This window comes from Haliotis asinina, chromosome 14, assembly GCF_037392515.1.
Source record: "Haliotis asinina isolate JCU_RB_2024 chromosome 14, JCU_Hal_asi_v2, whole genome shotgun sequence".
NCBI classification, from domain to species: domain Eukaryota; kingdom Metazoa; phylum Mollusca; class Gastropoda; order Lepetellida; family Haliotidae; genus Haliotis; species Haliotis asinina.
This window is the reverse complement of record NC_090293.1, coordinates 28,295,917-28,317,872: the sequence shown is the minus strand read 5'-3', so window position 1 is coordinate 28,317,872 and position 21,956 is coordinate 28,295,917. Positions and strand designations below refer to the sequence as shown.

General features: G+C 42.8%; 1 protein-coding gene across 2 annotated transcripts in view; it reads right to left on the bottom strand.

Annotated features, from left to right (window-relative positions):
• The window catches only part of LOC137261135 (N-acetylglucosamine-1-phosphotransferase subunits alpha/beta-like), a 54,254-nt gene that overhangs the window by 10,735 nt on the left and 21,563 nt on the right, over nucleotides 1-21,956 (bottom strand). The window contains exons 11-25 of one of the 2 annotated variants that reach the window (XM_067798829.1): nucleotides 14,559-14,729; nucleotides 12,524-12,647; nucleotides 11,974-12,045; nucleotides 9,396-9,451; nucleotides 9,026-9,140; nucleotides 7,674-7,882; nucleotides 4,880-5,037; nucleotides 3,863-4,011; nucleotides 3,020-3,202; nucleotides 2,709-2,977; nucleotides 1,850-2,046; nucleotides 1,526-1,678; nucleotides 1,158-1,224; nucleotides 550-660; nucleotides 292-377 (exon numbers count right to left, since the gene is read on the bottom strand). In XM_067798829.1, coding sequence (XP_067654930.1) covers nucleotides 292-377; nucleotides 550-660; nucleotides 1,158-1,224; nucleotides 1,526-1,678; nucleotides 1,850-2,046; nucleotides 2,709-2,977; nucleotides 3,020-3,202; nucleotides 3,863-4,011; nucleotides 4,880-5,037; nucleotides 7,674-7,882; nucleotides 9,026-9,140; nucleotides 9,396-9,451; nucleotides 11,974-12,045; nucleotides 12,524-12,647; nucleotides 14,559-14,729 — 2,120 coding nt within the window. Of the gene's footprint in view, nucleotides 1-291; nucleotides 378-549; nucleotides 661-1,157; nucleotides 1,225-1,525; nucleotides 1,679-1,849; nucleotides 2,047-2,708; nucleotides 3,203-3,862; nucleotides 4,012-4,879; nucleotides 5,038-7,673; nucleotides 7,883-9,025; nucleotides 9,141-9,395; nucleotides 9,452-11,973; nucleotides 12,046-12,523; nucleotides 12,648-14,558; nucleotides 14,730-21,956 lie in introns of both variants that reach the window. The other variant, XM_067798828.1, reaches the window with a different exon arrangement.

The following is a 21,956-nucleotide window of genomic DNA, read 5'->3' as shown; positions in this document are numbered from 1 at the left end:
TTTGTAGCTTAATGGTATTATGACTTAGGTTCAAGGCCTGTTAGAACTGGTCTTCAGTAATCCATGATTGTAGTATGAGGCGACAACAGGATTGGGTGGTCAGGCTCACTGACTTGGTTGACACATGTAATTGTATCTCAATTACATAGATTGTTGCTCATGCTGTTGATCACTGGGTTGTCTTGTCCAGACTGGATTATTTACAGTCCACTACCATATTGGTGGAATAATGCTGTGTGGCATAAACAAACCAAGATTTTCATCACTCAGGGTGAACCCAGATATCCTTACTTATGCTTTGGCTTCGGCTTGAACTTGTCCTTTATCAGCTTCAGAATACCGTTACAGTTCAGAAACAGACGTCTTGACACTTGTGGCTAAACAAGAAACATTGAAATGTTACCATGACAACAGAGAAATAGTGCACCCACAACTGAAAAATACTGGCAACTGTGGAAACTTCTGTTTAACTTGAAACATTTTTCGATAAACAACAAAGTGTTTCACCTGCTACTATTTTCATTGTAGTAAACCTTTGTGCAGACCTACCATGCTTTTATCGTAGTACACTTCCTGTGTGGGGGGTGCATAAGCAGATTTCTGTTCTTCATGGAGGTGGTTGGAACAGTTGATGAAGATCTGCTCCAGGCCCTGCAGAGTCTGTCAAAGATACATGGTGACATTGATAATGAGTTAGTTTGACACTTTTAGCATTAATAGAATTTTCATAACAATATTAATACAAGGATGGCAAAGAAACATCACAACTTGTAAGGAGGAGGTGGGGTGGCCAAGTGGTTAAGCGTTCGCATGTCACATCGAAGACCCAGGTTCGATTCCCCTCATGTGTACAAAGTGTGGTGTCCCTCACTGTGTTATTGCTGGAATATTGCTATAAGCTGTGTGAAATTTGTGAGCATGTGGGAATTTGAACCCATTCCTTTAGCATGATGAAGGCTACCCATTTTGGGAATAAACCTACTGTTTTGAAATTTGAGGTAGTCAGACTGACTCTTATTTTAATTTGGAATCATCTCACACAATGCTCAAAAAATGTTGCATAACCTCAAGAATTGCCTAAATTAAAGTAACTGGAAAATAAGCAAGTATATTAGTATCATGTATCAGTACACCAGATGAACAATAAGAATTCCTACCTCCAGATACAGGGGCAAGTCATACAGTCGGGCAGCAAATGTCCTCAACTCCCGATCAGATAAAACCCTGAAATAAAACTGAAACATATCTACTACTGGAATATAGTAACTATTACATGCTGAAGACCCCTGACCTTCATGGGTCGGAACCCAAAAGATGATGATGATGATGATGATGACGATGATGATGATGATGATGACGACGATGATGATGACGACGATGATGACAATGGTGACAACAATGACAACAACAACAACAACAACAACAACAACAACAACAACAACAATGATGATGACAATGACTTGAAACTGATGTCCAAGGACACAAATAACGAAAAGTCAGTAACAATATGAGTGAGAACACTTACTTTGAATGGTCTGTGTCCATCTCATCAAAAACTGACTCTGCTGAGACTTCCTCAGTGACGCCCATCATGTAGTAGAAATAGGAGAAGGCGTACTGCATGTCCTTGGAGTGTCGCACCTTGTGGGAGGATGTCACATCCCACTCGTTCGGAAACCTATAATGACTACGTGTCTTACACAAGAACCCACTGGAACTTTGTAATATGGTCTCCTACATGAAACTCAAACTACATGTATGTTTGTCTGTGATATCTGGACAGGCAATTATGTGCCTGTTGATCAAGTGCGTGTAAATTGGCCATATTGTTCTGCGACCTTGTACTTACTGGGCCTGTAGATCCGCCATGATGTGTTTGTCAATCATGTGTGGCATGTGAGCGGGCACCTTCCTTGCCACAAATCCAAAGGCCTTGTTGTAGATCTTGTTAACGTGTCGAAGAGAGTCTCCAAAGGTATCCAGAAGATGTCGACCATTATAAGGAGGTGACTCAAATGCTTTGGCTCTCAATACATTCTCTTTCATCTGAAACAACAACATATTACCCTTGATGTTTAATGCTCAGTCAGTACATGAAAGGAACACAGTCTGAATCTGAGTACAACCCAGTGTCCGACAGCATCAGGAATGATCCATGCTGCCAGGTTGTGATGACATACACAATAATCACACGTTCTTCATACAATATCAATACAGTACTAGGGACTAGTCTGCCCTCACATCCCTACACTTCAGCTGCAAATCAGCGCGGCCCCTTCCTTGTCGCCCCTTTATGAGAAGGATGAAAATAGAACAATGTTACATGACATTTCTTAAACAACTTTCTCTGTGATTGATCATAAAGTGTCAATTTCAGATCCTGTAGGGTACAGGTGTTTCAGGACCATGTGAACTTATCCCTGTTTCGAGTTATTTAATAATTCATCATCCTCATCTGAATCCATGACTGCAAATAATAGTACATCATATTAGCAAAAAAGTGTTTAGAGTTATCTGTCACCTGTGTGTTCTAAAACATGAAATACACTGAAACACTGAAAGGTGATCACGTACAAGCTAAACAGGTTTCAGATTACCAACACAATGATGCAATTTTGTACAACAATGGTCCAACTCAACCTGGACAAAGCAGGCTAGTGTTATAGCAATGATTAAAGGATATATCAGTGTGGGTCCACCATATTTACCTTTTGCAGGTCAGTGAATAGATTCTTTCTCTCCCATGGGAATGCACCTGTCTCCTTGCCGACCTTGACCTTGTCCAGAAACTCATTAACCTCACTGTCATCTCCACCATATCTCCCATCCAATATGGCAGCCTTATCCTGGGAATATGCTACCACCTTCACGCCCATCTTCCCTGGTTGTGTCATGCTCAAGTCTTCCTGGCGCCAGTCTGATGGAATCCCTAGAAGCTTCCTTGATGCGTGGTGTGCCCCTCCATCCAACCCTTGACCTTTCACATTTGAACTTTGTCCTGTGTTATTTAACCCTTGACCTTTCACATCTGAACCTTGTCCTGTGTTATTTAACCTCTGACTATTATTTGCAATGTCCTGTGTGTCGTTGAGTGACTTTGTTGATTTTGTTTCCAGAGGATAGTTCGGATCGTCCTTTATTTTCATGTACTTGGCATACAGAAGCTTCCAATGAATTTCATATCCTTTTTGTGTGAGGTCACCTGAAACAATACAGAGATTATTTTTCAACAGAATAAAATACTGGAGACAGATAATTCAACATCTTTTGCTTCAACACAGTTTGAAACAGTACTAATATCTGTTCAAAATCATTCAAAAAGTACAAATCATTTGGTATTCAAACATCAATGAATCAGCACACAAGTCATTAATACATTATGCATCCAGCATTATTTACAACCAATGATTGATATCATTAGCAACAATCCACTACAAAAAAGACACTGCATCTGTGCATCTATGTGTCTGTGATTGTCTATAACTAGCATCTTACTTTTTCTTGACTTAATGCCTTGAGAAAGACATGATACTCTATGGTTAACAACACCGACTATTTGAAATAACCCACCCTCTTAACAACATCTTATGCTGAAATTAATTCAGCAGGCTAAAGGTTAGTCATATTATGACGGAACCTATCGGTATAGATTCCTATACCATTGTCAAGCGAGACTACACTGAAATGTTATAATGTATTAAAGGCGTTGCTATCAATAAAGTAGTGTACCTTTCTTATATATTCATCAACTTCTAAAATGTCAGATTTATGACTTGGAAAATCAAAAGTAGTTTTCAACCTACAGTCATGAATTTTAGGTTTAACAAATCTGCAAACCGATGAGATTTTTGGTTGCATCTACCTTCTTGCAAGGCCTTGTTCAACGCCACCAACTCCTCCCTGATAATGGCAGGCACAATCACATTGGTCAGGTTCCGATCAATACCAACAGGGACAGCAGGTCTATCTGCCCCGCCAGCAGGAAACTCACCCTGCATGGGTCTGGGGTGTCTGGAGGAAAAGAATGATGAAGGAGATCAGTCAGGACAATAACTGACAGCCAGATAGAAATATGGTCTAAAGTTATGGATGGCATGTTTTACATCATCTGTGTACAGCATCATTAACAATAACTGGGATGGTGGGGTAGCCTTGTGGTTCGCTCATCACACCAAGGACCCGGGTTTGGTTACCCACATGGGTACAAGTCTAAAGTTCATGTCAGGTGTCCCCCACCATGATATTGCTGGAATACTTGTAAAAGTGGGATAAACCCAAAATCATCCAGTAATATCACAGCGAGGGACACCGGAAATGGGCTTCATACATTGTGTCCACGCTTTTCATCATGCTAAAGATTCAGGTTCAATTCCCCAAATGGGTTAAATGTCTGAATTCCACTTCTGGTGTCTCCCACTGTAATATTGCCAGAAACTGAAAGCAGCATAAAAGCCACCCCCCTCACTCACTACTCAATCAAAGTCCATTTCCAAGGACATCAGGTAATCACTTCATCAAATAAGGTGAACTGTTCAAAGAATTATAACATTTTAATTTACATACAAATGTGGGTTTCAATTTTTTCTAATATTAAAGTTCCTTAGGAATTAAATCGTCCTCTTGAAATGACAAACTTAGAAATTTTAACCATGAATTGTATATTCATATACTTATCTTATCTCACGTTATGTAGCTCTTTTCGTGTTTTTCGACCATGTGAGCTAAGTTCAAACAAATTTTACTGGCCTCTGACCACCTGACATCTGCCCCCACCTTGAAATCAGCACCTATTAATCATCTCTGTGGGTTTCAATTTTTTCAAATATTTAAGTTCCTTGGACATTCAATCATCCCTATAAAATGACAAAATGCAACTCACTGCTCTTCCTCTGGAATGTCTTGTATGAGCACAACATCGTCTTCCTCGCCTCCATCCCCATCAACAGCGTGAGTGAGGTTCATGACCTTATTCCTTGCCTGCTTCTCATACTCCTCCATCAGGGTCTTGTTGGTGTTCACAGTCAGTGTGAAGTTGAACTGTAGCCAGACACAGACTTGTCACATCAGCTTGTCACATTTGTTTAAAGCCACACATAGCATTATCTTACCTCACACATAAATGTCACTGTCTCATTGGCTGAGCACTCTTCTATTATTTTACATGTAACCCCTGTACAAGTGAGGTGTATTGCAATACACCCCGCTTCCGACAACAACTCATTTGCTACTTTGTGGTAGCTATCTCGAATAACATTGCCAGATGTTTAACGAATGCAAATAGATGGAAGGGAGATAACTCTAAATCTGTATTTCTTGTGTCATCTGCCATATCTAGCCACGACTAGGATTCGAATCTTTTGATTCACATAGGTTTGCTGAAGTGTACAATCCAATACTCATGCTTAAAACAGTTCAAAATTAACATTGAGGTGTTCGGTAAGAAAAATACGTCGTTCACTGGTCCCTCGGGGACCATGGATTGAGGTACCCTTGATGTTTGTTTCGGGGTCAGGGAACATAAACGAACATTGAGGGTACCTCAACCCATGGGCCCCGAAGGACCAGTGAACAACTTATAATATTCTAGCTATATAAGTGTGTGATCAGACAGACTCAGCTTGTCACACTTGTCTAAAGCCACTCTTAGCAATATTCTGGATATAAGTGTGTAACCAGAATAGGCTAGATTGACATACATCAGCTAAATCAGCGAGTCTAATCATCTGATTCAGTAAGTCACCTTAAAAAAGTTGCTAAACATGAATCCAACCAGGAACTTCACAGGTCAAGTTTCTTTATACTGGCATTCGATTTGAACACTGGACATTCTTACATGAAAAGGAGCATCCAGATATGTCATGCCACAGTTCGGACAGTGTTCTACTGAATGATTTCAGCACTAACTCACATAAACTTACGACTATTCACATGGTGACTGTCGAAATTTACATACGTTAACATAGCAATTTTATGACAGCTTTTATTGATACACATAAGTGAATGAGTGTTCATTACTTTCCTGGTCCTATATTTACGAAGCTCTCTTAGTGCTAAGATTGTCGTAAGTTAATGTTAACATATGGCATTTACAACAATCTTAGTGCTAAGACAGCTTCGAAAATCTAGACCCTGGTTTCTTCTAAAGGTACTGTGGGTGAAAACTGGGAATAAATAAGGAACGCTTGCAATTCCACATGTTCCCTTATATATTCCATATTTCCATGAGTATATGTATTGCAGTCATCCCTCGCAATAACACGCTTCTCGACACCACGGATGCGGTTAAACCTTGGGTAATCTGTGGTTCCCATAGAAAAGCTGAACTGCGATCACACCCCTCCATGAAATCAAAAATAGCTCATCAACAAATCTGCTGTTAGGAAAGGAAAACAATATAAACTAGTGAAATTCAATGCAGATGGCAACTGACAGTGTTTATCGTACATATCCATTTTTCTCAGATGCTTAAAACATGCAGGCTTTTCTCAATAATAATTATACCAACGGCGAAATATCGTATATATCTAACTTACAAATGACAAGACATACCATCAGTCGAGTACTTACAATGTTTGCTGTGAAGCAACACACCGCGCTATAGCGAGTGTAAACAGTCATCCGAAAATGAATGGTGTCAGAAAACACATATTTTTCATTAAATTCAATCCCATTTTTATTCATTAAAACTGTTGGAAGAAACAACGGCGACACCATGGCACTACCTCATTTTAGACGAGTCCTGATTTTGCGCCTACCGCGATAGCACCAATTTCACATCATTCTTAGCAAATCACAAACAGATTACAGCCTCATAATCCATGGACTCCAAGACCCATGTTATTGACTCATTGAAGTCAGTTTAACAATTAAATGGCCAACATTTTGTTTTTCATAAGCAAAGTTGCAAGTACTGTGAGAAGTCAGCGGTGACTTGTCAAACTGTCTCCTATGTAAAATGTATAGGACAGGTAACGGCCAGCGTTCATTTGAATGCTAAATATGTTTGCAGGAAATATGCATTATATACCAATCCAATAGCAATATATATCTGTTAGAATAACTTGTTAAAACACAAAATATTCTGACAATGGAATAGAAATTATTTGATGTAATATTAATGGATTGTTTTTAACTGAATCACTGGTACATTGGACCAAAACTTCTGAACACAGCTGAACACTATTTCCGGTTTAGTTGAATAACAGGTAGCATTACAGGAACAACAATTAAATTATTATTCTAGTGATTTTTTATTGCAAATTTCCTGTACAAATTTAAGTTTTTATTTTCAAAGTTTGTTTATTTTCACCTTCAACGACACAATGCAGTTTTGACTAGGCACAATACATGAAAAAGCAGTTTTGTTATGTCCTTGGAAAATACAATTTTACTTGGCCTTTGGTCCACATCATGTACTATAACGCAGGGGGTCATCAGTAGACTCCAAGACCCGTGTTATGCGTTATGGTGAGGGATGACTGTATCTGCTTTTAAATATTCAAATCTACACCTGGCAAACTTATGACTGAAAACACAATGACACAGAGCCGGACAACCCATCCCACCAATGCTGTTGTACACATATGTTGTTAGGGAGCATCTTGACCTGAAACCCACCGGTAATGTCTGTCAAATACATGTCACTATCTCTGTAACAATGAAATCATGCTTACTCTGAAAGCTTTATTCGACCCTTGGTGACCCTTCAGTTGGAACTGCAAGGTGGTTTCATTGTGGTTATGTTGCAGAACAATGGTCATGACCTTGTACTTGTTGCCCACTGCAACCTGTCTGATGACGCTGCTGTCATTGTAAGACGCCTCTGTTATCATCCCATCTGCCAGGACAACATCCGTAAGGTTGAAGAAGCCCACAAACTCACCTGTCAAAGTCAAATAGAAAATCTATTAAAATTCCTTACTGATTTACATAAGCAGAAATACCTAATTTAACCCCAAAATAAAATCACGCTTGTATGACAACAACCATTAACTATGGACCAGACAATCTAGACACTGATACTGTGAACAACCATCCATCCTGTCTGGGCACAGTGACATGCTGTCAACCATTTTGGCCACCCAATCCATAGGTTGCTGGGGGCCAATTCAAACTCAGAAGACCCATGGGATCAACGCTGGAGTATGTACTGTAGGTCAACAAGCTTAGACTAAAACATACATAACATACAGATGAAAAGTTCTTTCATGATCTCACCCATTGAAGATGCGGGTTATAACTGGTCTTCAGTAACCAATGCTTGTTGAAAGAGGTGACTAACAGGATTGGGCTCATTTCCTTGGTTGACACATGTCATCGCATCCAAGCTGAGTAGAGCAGTGCTCATGCTGTTGATCGCTGGATCGTCAGGTCCAGATTCAATTATTTACAGACCACCACCATTTAGCTGGAATACTGCGGAGTGTGGCATTAAAGTACACTCACTTCTTACATTCTCATTACAAAATACAATAAGATGGGGCTGAGACTCTCTTCTCAGATTAATATTATTTCTTGTTTTACAGATCCACCTGCCATATTATTTCGAGAATAAGAAAAAAAATAACTTAATTTTTCCTAATTAAAAAATAAAATCCTTATGTGTGTTTTGGCCAAAAATGTAAACTTACAAGAAAATTATTATTTTGCTTGTTTTGGGCCCCATGTACACTTCATAAATTGCCCAAAGTAAAATACTTTGAGTATTTAGAAGGAATATTACATGATTGGTGATTTTGTTTTTATTTTTTTCCCCTCCTGTCTTTAGGTTTCCCAGGACGAAAATCTGTAAAACAAGAGATAAAACTGATCTGGCCTAATCTAGACTTCTATTGGATGTATTTAATTCGGGTCTGTTTGACAGACTAACAACATATTTTGATCTTCAAGGTATGTACTCACAGAGAGGCTTGTCTTTTACATTGTCCTGTACATTATTGTCCTCTCTCCAAAACCTATTCCCTGAAGAAAAGGTCCAAGGAATTTTTGGGGAATTATATTACGCATGTCAAAATCATCCTTGTACCTGGTGGAAATCGATAGCTGATCTTATCAAACGACATATGGATCTGGTACAGCTCATCGTAACTTTTGGTTCCGCAGTCCCCAGCATCAAACCCGCACTTCTTGATGTTGCAGGCCTACAATCAACAACACAGGCAAATTGTACAAGACACACCCAAAAATATATGTAGTTGAATAATAGTTGAGATATTCCTAAGCAAAGCTTCAAGGTCATTCAATAATGACTAAGTTCTGAATGGTCACAGCAAGACACACCAACAGGTCACCAATCCAATAATAATAGCTGAGCATAGCTTCAAGGTCATTCAGTGCTGACTGAGTTATGATATATTTGTTGTCAATGGCAAAGAATAAAACGTATCAATACTCACAGTATCACAGTACTTGTCAGCTATCCAGTTGTTCGCACACCCAGTATTACAGTATGCTAAAGATAAGAATACAAGGGTTTACTACAAGTAACAGCAATCCATCTATTTTCACTTTTTCTTCAATATTGAATTACTGCACCATTTTTTGATGTGTTCCATCTGGTACAGTCTTTAGACTCATCTCTTACCTTTGCCTTATTCATTTTAATATGCTTCTACAAATATGTGATGTATATGTGATCAAACATGTCTTAGATGCACCTCTTACCTCCTGATTTGATACACTGACCTCAGTGATGATAAACCAAGGTTAATGAGTGAGTGAGTGAGTGAGTGAGTGAGTGAGTGAGTGAACGAACGAGTATGGTCTTACACCACATTTAGCAACATTCCAGCAGGGGACACCAGAAATAGGCTTCATACCCTGTACCCATGTGGGGAATTGAACCTGGGTCTTCAGCGCAATGAGCAGACACTTTAACCACTAAGCTACCCCACTGCTCCTCTAAGGTTAATGGGGTGTATGATGGTTGACAGACTAACAACAGAAAAGAGTGTTAGAGTGGATATTCAGATCCTCATCATAATATTGAAGGTAACCAGTATGCCAAAATACTGGGGTCATAATATCCACACTGGTAGACTTAATTAACTTGAGGTGCCCATATATCAAGTATCCACTGATAGGGAAGATACTGGGGTCGGTATCCTCCCTGTTACCCCATTGAGGTCCCTATACCTGGCTTTTAGCCCGATATCAAGTATCCACTGATAGGGCAGATACTACGGTCCATATCATCCTGTTACCCACTTGAGACCTCTAAACCTCCTTATTAGCCCGATATCAAGTATCTATTGATAGGGCAGATACTGGGGTCCTTATCCTCCCTGTTACCAACTTGAGGCCTCTATACCTCCCTATTAGCCCGATATCAAGTATCCATTGATAGGGCAGATACTGGGGTCCACATCCTCCCTGTTACCAACTTGAGGCCTCTATACCTCCCTATTAGCCCGATATCAAGTATCTATTGATAGGGCAGATACTGGGGTCCTTATCCTCCCTGTTACCAACTTGAGGCCTCTATACCTCCCTATTAGCCCGATATCAAGTATCTATTGATAGGGCAGATACTGGGGTCCTTATCCTCCCTGTTACCAACTTGAGGCCTCTATACCTCCCTATTAGCCCGATATCAAGTATCTATTGATAGGGCAGATACTGGGGTCCTTATCCTCCCTGTTACCAACTTGAGGCCTCTATACCTCCCTATTAGCTCGATATCAAGTATCCATTGATAGGGCAGATACTGGGGTCCATATCCTCCCTGTTACCAACTTGAGGCCTCTATACCTCCCTATTAGCCCGATATCAAGTATCTATTGATAGGGCAGATACTGGGGTCCTTATCCTCCCTGTTACCAACTTGAGGCCTCTATACCTCCCTATTAGCCCGATATCAAGTATCTATTGGTAGGGCAGATACTGGGGTCCTTATCCTCCCTGTTACCAACTTGAGGCCTCTATACCTCCCTATTAGCCCGATATCAAGTATCCATTGATAGGGCAGATACTGGGGTCCATATCATCCTGTTACCCACTTGAGGCCTCTAAACCTCCTTATTAGCCCGATATCAAGTATCTATTGATAGGGCAGATACTGGGGTCCATATCATCCTGTTACCCACTTGAGGCCTCTAAACCTCCTTATTAGCCCGATATCAAGTATCTATTGATAGGGCAGACACTGGGGTCCATATCATCCTGTTACCCACTTGAGGCCTCTAAACCTCCTTATTAGCCCGATATCAAGTATCCATTGATAGGGCAGATACTGAGGTCCATATCCTCCCTGTTACCCCCTTGAGGCCTCTATACCTCCCTATTAGCCCGATATCAAGTATCCATTGACAGGGCAGATACTGGGGTCCTTATCCTCCCTGTTACCCACTTGAGGCCTCTATAACTCCCTATTAGCCCGATATCAAGTATCCATTGATAGGGCAGATACTGAGGTCCACATCCACCCTGGTACCCTCTTAAGGCCATTATATCTCAGACAACAGGGTCCATTCCTCCCTGGTAACCCCCTGAGGCCCCTATACCTCCCTGGTAGCCCTGGGATACCAAGTGTCGAACCACAGGCCATATAACAAGGTCCATATATGCTACCTGGATACCTCTTGAGGTTTCCCCATACCCCCCAAGTAGTTCCTGGATATCAAGAATCCATCAACAAGGCTGATTCTGGTGGTCCAGATATCCTCCCCATTACTCACTAGCAAAACAGTCCCCATATACTTTCTGGTATCCATCTATGGCATGACCCAGAGTTTGGGTCTCCAAATGCTACCCTTTGCCAACTATACCCTGTAGACCTAGGTCATCATATTCTCTCTGTTACCATCTATAATCTATAGAATATGATCCAAACACATACTCCCTTGTACTCAACCCTAGTTTGGAAAGTAGACTCTCAATATTCACCCTGGTACCCACAAATAACCTGGAGATTTGGATCCCCTGTTCTTCCATAAGCCAATAGATCTGTTTCCCCATATTTTTTCTAGTACCCACCTAGAGCCTGAAGATTGGGGTCCCCATATCCTCCATGGTACCCAGCTCCAAGCTGTATTCTGCCTGAATCACCTGAAAAAGAAAACATTCACCACAGACAGGTATGAGTTTTAATCCTTGAAACAAATTCTGTCTGTTTAAGCAATGTTTTGAAACAGCTAACAAGATGTGTGCCATATCATTGGTATTTGTGAAAATGTTACTGAACATGTTAAAGACAAAAGGCTCGAACAGTTGGTTGGTTGATTAACTCTGCACTCAGCAACAGTCAAGCTTAATGGCAGCCATCTGTAAATAATCGAGTCTGGACCAGACAATCCAGTGATCAACATCATGGGCACTGATATACGAATATACTGACATGTGTCAACCAAGTCAGCAAGTCTGACCACCCAATCTTGCTAGTCACCTCTTACAACAATGGGTTACTGAAGATCAAATCTAACCCAGATCTTCATGGGTGGCCAGAATAAAGAATAAACTTGCACAATACAAGGATTAGTGAACTTTCAAGAAACAACAAAAATTTCAAGGGTCTAGTCTGACATACCATCACAATCTCCAGCGTCCCAGTCACACTCCGAGTTGTTACATGCTTTGTCACAGTAGCCATCTTTAATCCATGTGGATGGACAGCCCTCATTACAGTTGGGCACTGGCCATGTCAGGTACACCTGTACATTACAATAATATCTCTAGTCTCTATAGCAACACACATAGAGGACAGTCTCTATAGCAACACACAGGGAGGACAGTCTCTATAGCAACACACAGAGAGGACAGTCTCTATAGCAACACACAGAGAGGACAGTCTCTATAGCAACACAATTAGAGGACAGTCTCTATAGCAACACACAGAGAGGACAGTCTCTATAGCAACACACAGAGAGGACAGTCTCTATAGCAACACACATAGAGGACAGTCTCTATAGCAACACACAGAGAGGACAGTCTCTATAGCAACACACAGGGAGGACAGTCAATATAGCAACACACAGAGAGGACAGTCTCTATAGCAACACACAGAGAGGACAGTCTCTATAGCAACACACAGAGAGGACAGTCTCTACAGCAACACACAGAGAGGACAGTCTCTATAGCAACACACAGAGAGGACAGTCTCTATAGCAACACACATAGAGGACAGTCTCTATAGCAACACACAGAGAGGACAGTCTCTATAGCAACACACAGAGAGGACAGTCTCTATAGCAACACACAGAGAGGACAGTCTCTATAGCAACACACAGAGAGGAAAAGGAACTTGAATAAACACTGTTGAAGTCACTTGTGATTTTCTAGAACTGCCAATGGCAGGAAGTGATTGTTATTACCATATATAACCACAGATAAACCACATTATGAGGACCTAAGCATAAAATTCTGTAGATAGGTGTCACTGTATCAAAAGGCAACACTTTTGTCAAACTAAGAAAATGACATTGTATTGCTTCGTGTGAGAATTTGGGTGCCATATCAGTGCAAAGCAGTGCAAAGATGATAGACAAATGTGTAATACATTTCACAGTGAGTACTGGCAGAATTAGGATTTGATGTCTTGATGATTCCACTGAAACTGCAACTTAGACATCAATACAGTCAGACATGAGTGAGTGAGTTGAGTTTAAGCTGCACTCCGCAGTATTCCAGCTATATTGCAGCGGTCTGTAAATAATCCAGTCTGGACCAGACAATCCTGTGATCAATAACATGAGCATCGATCTGTGCAGTTGGGAACTGATGACATGTCAACCAAGTCAGCGAGCCTGATCCCGTTAGTCACCCATTACTACAAGCACAGTCACCTTTTATGTCAAGCATGGGCTGCTGAAGGCCTATTCTACCCTGGACGGGTTCAGTCAGACATAAATCCTGACTTCATTCAACAGTGCCTCTGAAGACTGCCAAATCAGCCTTAATATATAATATACACCATTTTTTCATGTAACATTATAACATTTTGATCACTTTCTACTTCTCTAACATAGTTCACTGCATATATAGTTGAAACTTAAACAGTCAGAGTGGGAGCATCTCATGAACACCAACTATCTCCAAAAACAGAATCTGAAATATAGCTCTATATCAAGCATTGAAAGATAATATGTATTTAGTTATTCATGTGTCGATTATTTAAAAGTATGAAATAACAGTTCCTGCTGGAACTGCCTTCAGTCTCCCTCAATGACACTATGGATTTGAAGGGAACACAATCATGATTAGAAAGTCATTATAAACAAAACAATTGGCCTTTCTAGTAGAAGAAAGTATTTCCTCTTGTGACCAGAAAACTCAGTTCACTCAGCGTTGCACCTGAGAGAGAGAGAGTGAGTGAGTGAGTGAGTGAGTGAGTGAGTGAGTGAGTATGGTTTTACATCGTTTTTAGCAATATTCCAGCAATAACAAAGCAGGGAACACCACAAACAGAATTCACACATTGTAGGCATGTCGGGATTCAAACCCAGGTCTTTGGCATGACAAGCGCACACTTTAACCACCAAACTACCACAACGCCCTGGTTGCACATCAACTCTGTCAGGTGACTTGATGAGATACTTGACAAAAAAACATAACATCCTCCATACCTTCTGTCCTGTAGCATAGGAGAAGAAATCATCAGGCCACACTTCCGATCCAAACATCACATCATCATTGAGATATATGAACTTGTCGGACAGCCCAGGGATGCGATGTAGGTGACTCTCAATTGCCGGGGAACTGTAGGTTGGGAGGTGGCTCTTGTTGGGGAATATCTCCTACAAAGGACACACAAATATTCAACCAGACCAGACCACTGGAGGGGAAGGGACCAAACTCTGTAATCCCAGATATACTCCACCCTTACCACTGTTCTGACCTCATATCTGCTGGACTAAACAAGGTAGTCTTCAACACCGTTTAAGCTGATTTATTACAGGAATAGGGAATGTACAAGTTTTGAGCATTTCACAGGGAAATTACAAAGATGTCAAGGAGTATCCATTGGAATTTAAGTGTCCCACAAGAAAATGTCATGGTTTTCAACACAGGCTAGATAACAAATAAGTGGTTGTTGTCGTGTGAGTGAGTGAGTGAGTGAGTGAGTGAGTGAGTGAGTGAGTGAGTGAGTGAGTGAGTGAGTAAGTGAGAGTAGTATATACAATGACAGTTCTGGACCACTTTCAAGAAATGTCTCTACAAAGCCTTATTTAATAAATAAGGCTTTGGTTGGGCCATTAGCTCTTGCTACTATTACCCCTACTACTTAACGTGTGTTGGAGGTAACACTGTGCCGTACGGTACGATCAATAATTCTTCTCTTACAAAACCCCTACCCGGCCCATCCCTCAAGTAGTACAAGTTAGGTTCGTCGGCTTTCATATCCACTTTATCTATGTTGTAAGTTTTGACTGACCATATAGGATCGGTGGCCCGCTTACGGCTATCACCCTCGTGTTCCCCCGGCTGGTATAGATACATTACCCCTACTACTTAACGTCTGTGCCTATGTCACGTTTATATCGATGAAACAGTTTAACGTGAACCGCCTACGATCTCTTTGGTGTTCATAATAAAGGCTTGCTGGGCTTTTTGTATCCCCTGTTCTATGTACTTTTTTTTCTCGTCCTCACTGATAGCAGACTTACGAGACTTGGATCGAATATCTTGTTTCATTCCGTTATATTTTTTGAGTTCAGAGAGGATTGAACGAAACTCCTCTTCGGAGATCTTACTATCAGAGAGTGCCGTGGAAATACGCTCACTCACTGTGTTCAGCTTTGCTTCGGCCAGAACCCTGATCTCGTCGTGTTTCAATGCCTTACGATTAAGTCTGCGTGATACTAACTTAAGCGCCAATCCTGCTAACCCTGCCACCCCAGCTGTTATTTCAATACCTAGCACTATAGGTGCAGCCACGATGGTAGCTAACAACCCAACACCTGCCGCCCCTAGTCCCATGCTGGTTGCCATAAGGGTAGTGTCAGCCCCGTCCACGATATTGAAAGCTCTATTGTACTTCTTACATAGTGCTTTCCGCGTGTCACGGTCTTGTTCTAGTTGACGTTTCACATCACATAACTGCCTCAAGCGGAACCCATCTACGGTTTCCAGCGTCTTCGCTACTTCCTCTACGACTGGGTACAGACCCATCCTATAATATATATTTTGAAAGATATTTTAATTGGGTTTCAGTTAATAGTCCTTCAATGTATTTGAAGTCTACAAGGGTTAGATTATTACCAATGATAATAGGTGAGAGGCTAATAGACTTTCCTGTTGTAATAAAAACCCCACTGAGGTTTATTAAGCGGTTTATAGAACCCCAGGTGGTATCCTGTTGTATAATAATACGACAATATTGGTGTATGTGTTCTTTAGACCAGTGTATTGACACCCCGGGTAAAATTTGGTGTACTCTTGAGGTGTTTTCATTGTCTAACCCAAAGAAGACTTCTATGATGAGTGTGAAAGGGACTAATATTCTTTCAGGATTACTAAATGTTAATTTATTGTTTGACCTAGTATTTAACCCATTTTTTTTCCTGTCCCAAATAGTTATCATGCGTAATCCCCTCTCAGGAATGAAATCCCCGGGCCAGATACCGTTGTTCCTAATCTTAGTGGTATACCCCGTATCTGCGTCTAATGTGATATAAGGTGAGGCGAGTGTTAAGTTGATCAGCCATTTGGGCTCTTTTAAATCTGATAACGACACCAGTCTGTACACGTTGTCTTTGAAGTGCAGGATGTATAATTCATCTTCCTCACCAGGCTGATCGAATCCCTCCGTATCTCCTAGGTCGTTAAGTGTAGTGTTGGGACGATGACTGGTCATTATTATACTATTACGATATAATTTCCAACTGGGGTTTTGATAATAATTCAGGGGTGAACTTAATACCCATGAAGTGTATGTTGTCAGGCAGGAAGATCTTGGTTAGTGATATCTTGTTTTCCACGATCACGTTGACCCCCTCCAGACTGGTGTCGGCTCCAACACCCACCCGCACGTAAACGTTGCAAACTTGATACTGGTGTCGTTTCACCCACCCGAGTTTGATCCCATTCACGATCTCGACATCATTCCCCGATGGTTCCCCTAGGTAGACTTTGATGATCAGTGTTGAGTTTGCTGGTAGACTCTCTAGTATCTTGACCACGCCTTCGAATTCAGACACCAACTGCAATGTCACGTTTTGTATGGACAGTTTACTCGATAGCATGTGGGCTGCTATAGTGTTGACTGGGCTGACGACTACGCTACGTCTCTGAGTTGGGACGTAAGCCACGAGCAGGGTTCCATTGTTCACGACTTTGTTTAGGTGGTTGTCTTTGTTATCAGTAAACACGTAAGGGGAGACGAGTCTAATATTGAGAAACCAGTCGTTATCGGGTAACAACACCCACTTGTCATCTTCGGTGAAGACGAGCATATATGGCTTGTTTCGGGCGACGGTAGTGCTCTCAACATCGTCTAAGTCGAACAGTTTACCCCCGAACGATGGGTATATTATCCAGTTATTACCGGTGTTGACAAGGGCGTACTTAGTGTTGACTGTTGCTCTTGTAGTATCTACTATATCACTTAGGGTTCCACCGGAGGGGATTTCAACGCGTTTGTAAATGTTGTTTTTCAGTTGCAAGGCGTACGATTTACCATCTACTCCGGGAGCGTCGAAACCGCGCGTGTCTCCAAGGTCGGAGATCCCGATATTGACGCATTTTTTAACTCCGGGCCCTTGTGCGCTGGTCATTTTACATGAAGTGTTAAGCTGAGGTATCCTATATTTACAGGATTATGATTTATATCTAACACCGATATTGTCAGCTCAGGTATGTTGCCCTGGGTTAATCTCTTATACTGCCGTGGTGAAAACGACTCGGTTCTACCGTCGTTGTATTTCTCAGTTTTCACCGGCACTGCTCTCAGTATAGTGGAAGGGTGACCTCCTTGAATGTTGTACGTTGTGCTCACCTGACCGAGATGAATGTACAGCTCTCGGTACGGTACTAGGTCGGGTAACTTCGTGCCTGTGACGGTTGTTGTTGGTTTTATCTCGTCAGGAGACATACCGAGTATCCTCGCTAATGGTCGGCTGAGCCTCAAGGAGGTTCTTCCGTTGTTGATTAACACCACTGTACCGTTTGAGTCGTTCATCTTGAGTTCGGCTCCCAGGGGTTTGAAGACCTCGTCGTTTAGAGAGCACACGCTGTAGTAACCGGCAGTTATCTGGCTGCGAGTTCCACTGACGAACAGCTTATTGTTGCTGGCGTTGATGTTAGTCCATTGCGGTAGGTAGGTGATATCGCAGAGTGCGACTTCGAGTTGGCCTGACGTGTTATCGATCGCGTGCGTCAGCTGAACGGCTTCACCGCTCGTTATTCCTGGAAGTGTTATGTACATGTTAGAGTATATATGCTCATTATATAATAGTTTTAAAATGTATTCCCCTGGTGTGTTTTACCCTAAACTGGACGTAGATTTCTCCACCATGAAGATCGTGGTTGCTCCTGGGTTGTATTTCAATGCCAAGTTTATAGATATGCCTGATAAGTATAAGCTTTCGGTGACTAACGTCAAGGCAGTCCACGCTTGGTTCAACAACCCTATGCAGTTCTGGCAGAACCAATTCAACTTTGCCGTGTGGTGCGCTACAACGGGGTGTGGTGTGACATTGACCGACACTCGGCGTGGGCCGCTGAGTCAGTCTGTGTTCAAGTTCCACGTGTACTACCAGGTCAGACGTATCCTTAAAGAGATCAGCGCCCCCCTCCCACAGGACAAAGCGTGGGACGCAACAAACAACCCGTACGATAGACGGGCCTACGAACGTATTTGCAATGAATTCGAAATAAACCCGAAGACGGATTGGCGTTTGCCGGGGCTGAACCACGGGTTGGGTATTCCTTACGCTCATGGGCTCTCGCCAAAAGCATTTGACAAACATATACTAATAAAATTTATGCAACGAAAAATGTTTAGTACGGAACGTTTTTCCCATGCATTAGCTGATCTTGTTCCTAAACCTAACAAATCTGGACCAAAACCAGTGAAGGATGCCAGTGATGATTTACTGACACTAGGTATACTTAGGCAGGACTTTGCTTTGTCGAGTAATGAATGGAGGGATGATCGTATGGACTTTAAAAAAGGTGGTGTTGGTTTCACAATCCAGAAAGTGGAGCAGTCAACCGCAGACGGGTGGAAAATGTTCATGCTGGACACGTCGAAAGGATTCACTCGTGCCGGGGTAGTCAGGTTGAACGACTCGATTCGAACGTACGTGTGGGCGCTGTTGGGTGCGCAGTCGATGACGCGTTCCAACATCATCGGTAAGGGAACAGCTTACGACGCTCAGAAACAGTTCGTTTCCAACGTTGAGGATGCTATCAATTCTCCAGTTGATCTCCCGCGGGCCATCGACCGTTACCAAAACGTGTTAGAATACGCCAGATCGAAAGTCAATTACGTGTTTGGTACATGGCTCCGAGTGATATGCAACTGAGAGTAAAAAAAGTGGTGGGTTATAACAACAAAATAGTCATAGCCACGGCGGATCAAAAGTTGGGTATCAACCCCGATATTAACACCCCCTATATCCCACACATCCCACCACGTGAAACGGGTATAGTGGCGCCACCCCCGGAGCCTAAAGTTCATGTGCCCCCCACACACCCCCATATTCATGTGGGGGTACCCCCCTATCAGCAGCATATTGATAATAAAACAGCCCTGGTGGTTGGTGGGGTAACTTTGGGACTTATTTGGTTAAAGATTTCTTAGCCGCTACGTACACCAGACCCGCCACGGCGACGATGGCTGCCCACATGTTTTGACTGAGCCACATGGCAGTTTTAGCCAGAGCGCCCAACAACCACGAGACGATGCTACCCAGGATGCCGGGAAGGGCTTCGGCGGCTTTACCAGCCAGTTTAGCTAGGCCTTCCCCGAGTTTTTTTATCCAGTCTTTAACACCACCGCCTGTGGGAGTTCCCCCGCCGCCAGGTGTGGGGGTTCCTCCCACCAGTGACACCACCAGGGTTGATATGATGAAACCCAATGCAGTCAGAATGCTGGCGATGGTGATCCCTTGCTCCCGGAACAATATCCGAATCCTGTCTGCTAACGTGGTGTCTCGGTAGAGAACTTGATTGATGGTTTCCCGTATACGGCTGACCTGGGATCGAAGCTTTTCTTTGAAGGAGGATGCTGTCTCCAGCCAGGTCTGCCTTTCCTCTTCCAAATTACGTATTCGTTCCTCGATGGTGGCTTTCATAGACTCGTCCTCAGTTTCACCGAGTTTTTCCTTTTCATAGGCGATGTGGTCGTCTATCACGCTAATTTTGGCCGTGCTTTTCGCGAGATGTCCGCGAATGGTTTGCATCGTCAGATCCAACCCCCGCAGTTCCCGAACGGTAAATTCGAGCCCCGGGAAGGGCTTGTTCTCGTAGTCGGCCAACACTTTTTTAATATCATAAGTCATGTTTTGATCTGATATGGCGTCCCTGATACCTTCCAGACCTTGAACTAACTTCGGAGGATACTGCTTAGGTCGCGCGCCACCGTAATCTATGAAGCCTAGTTCATCGCGGATAAAGTCATTCCCATGTTTACTGCCCAATGTTGATAAGGCAAGCGGTTCTCTAGTGCGTTTATTCATGAGATCGATCTCCGGGCGAGACTTCAAACGCAGCGTGCCATTGCTGAGGGTAAACCTGGAATAGTTCCTTCCCAACGGCTTGAGTTTGGATTTATTTTCAACTGCGTTGTAATAATCGTTGACGGCGCCCTTAAGGAGCTCGTCACCTTGCGAGAATGAGGTCTCCTGGTCATCATCGAATGCCTGGGCACTATCGCCCGACATCTCCGTCATATCTATGTCTTCATCCATTAGTATTAAAAATATATTTCATTTATATAACAATGTACGGTAGAAAATTAGATCCTTTCAGAAGATTGAGAGAGCCATTAGGCGCCAGAGCCGTGCGACAGTCGGTGACCATCACCAACAATCCCAGCAAGATAGACCAGAATCAAACTCTGCTGGTTAGATTTCCAAACCTTGGTGAGAATGACCTCATTGTACCAGGCACTGTTCGACTGGCGTTCAATATCACGTTGACCTCCGACAACGACAAACGCGCGCTAGTGTGGAACATGGGTCGAGCCATCATCAAGAAAACGACCGTCAAGATCAGCGGTAACGAGGTGCTGAGCATCGACGACAGCGACGTGTTTCACTGCTACAAGGATCTCTGGAAAAGCGATGGAGAACGAGTCAATGATGTGTACCAGGGTATCAGCAAATCAACCCTGGCGCGCATAGGGTATGTCTTCACGCCAGACCAGCTAGACAAGCTATCGGACGGTGAAAAGGCCATCGCTCGAGCATACGGGAATCGATTCTGCGTGCCGCTCGACTTCGAGTTGCTCACGGGACACGCGCCGTTTTACCAGGCCGCGCTGGGTGATGGGCTCGAATACGAGCTCACGTTTAACGACTATAGCAAAGTAGTGCGTACGCCGAACGGTGATGAGGCCAGTTATGCCATAGACAACATCTCTCTGGAGTTCGACATGGTCACTAGCCCGGAGCTGGCCAGGCAGGTTCGAAGTCAGTACTCTGGGAAGATGGCTATCCTGTACGATCGCGTACTGAGGCATAGATCAGTCGTGCGAGATAAGAGCGACACTGTGTGGAATATCAACCTGAACGTGCCGGCGCGATCGATGAAAGGTATCCTGGTCATCCCCGTGGAGGATTACGAGCCATTCCAGAGGAACAGCGAGAAGTTTTTCAACCCCGAGATTGAAAAGGTGGAAGTGACCATCGAGGGTGTACCCAACCAGCTGTTCAGTCATGGTATGAGACCCCACCAGCAGTGGGATGAGATAAAAAAGCTACCAGTGGGGGCCCAACATTATATAACAAAGGACCTGGACCTCGGCTCCGTGCAGATTGGTGAATACCTGACCACCAAGTACGCCCTATGGTTGGACA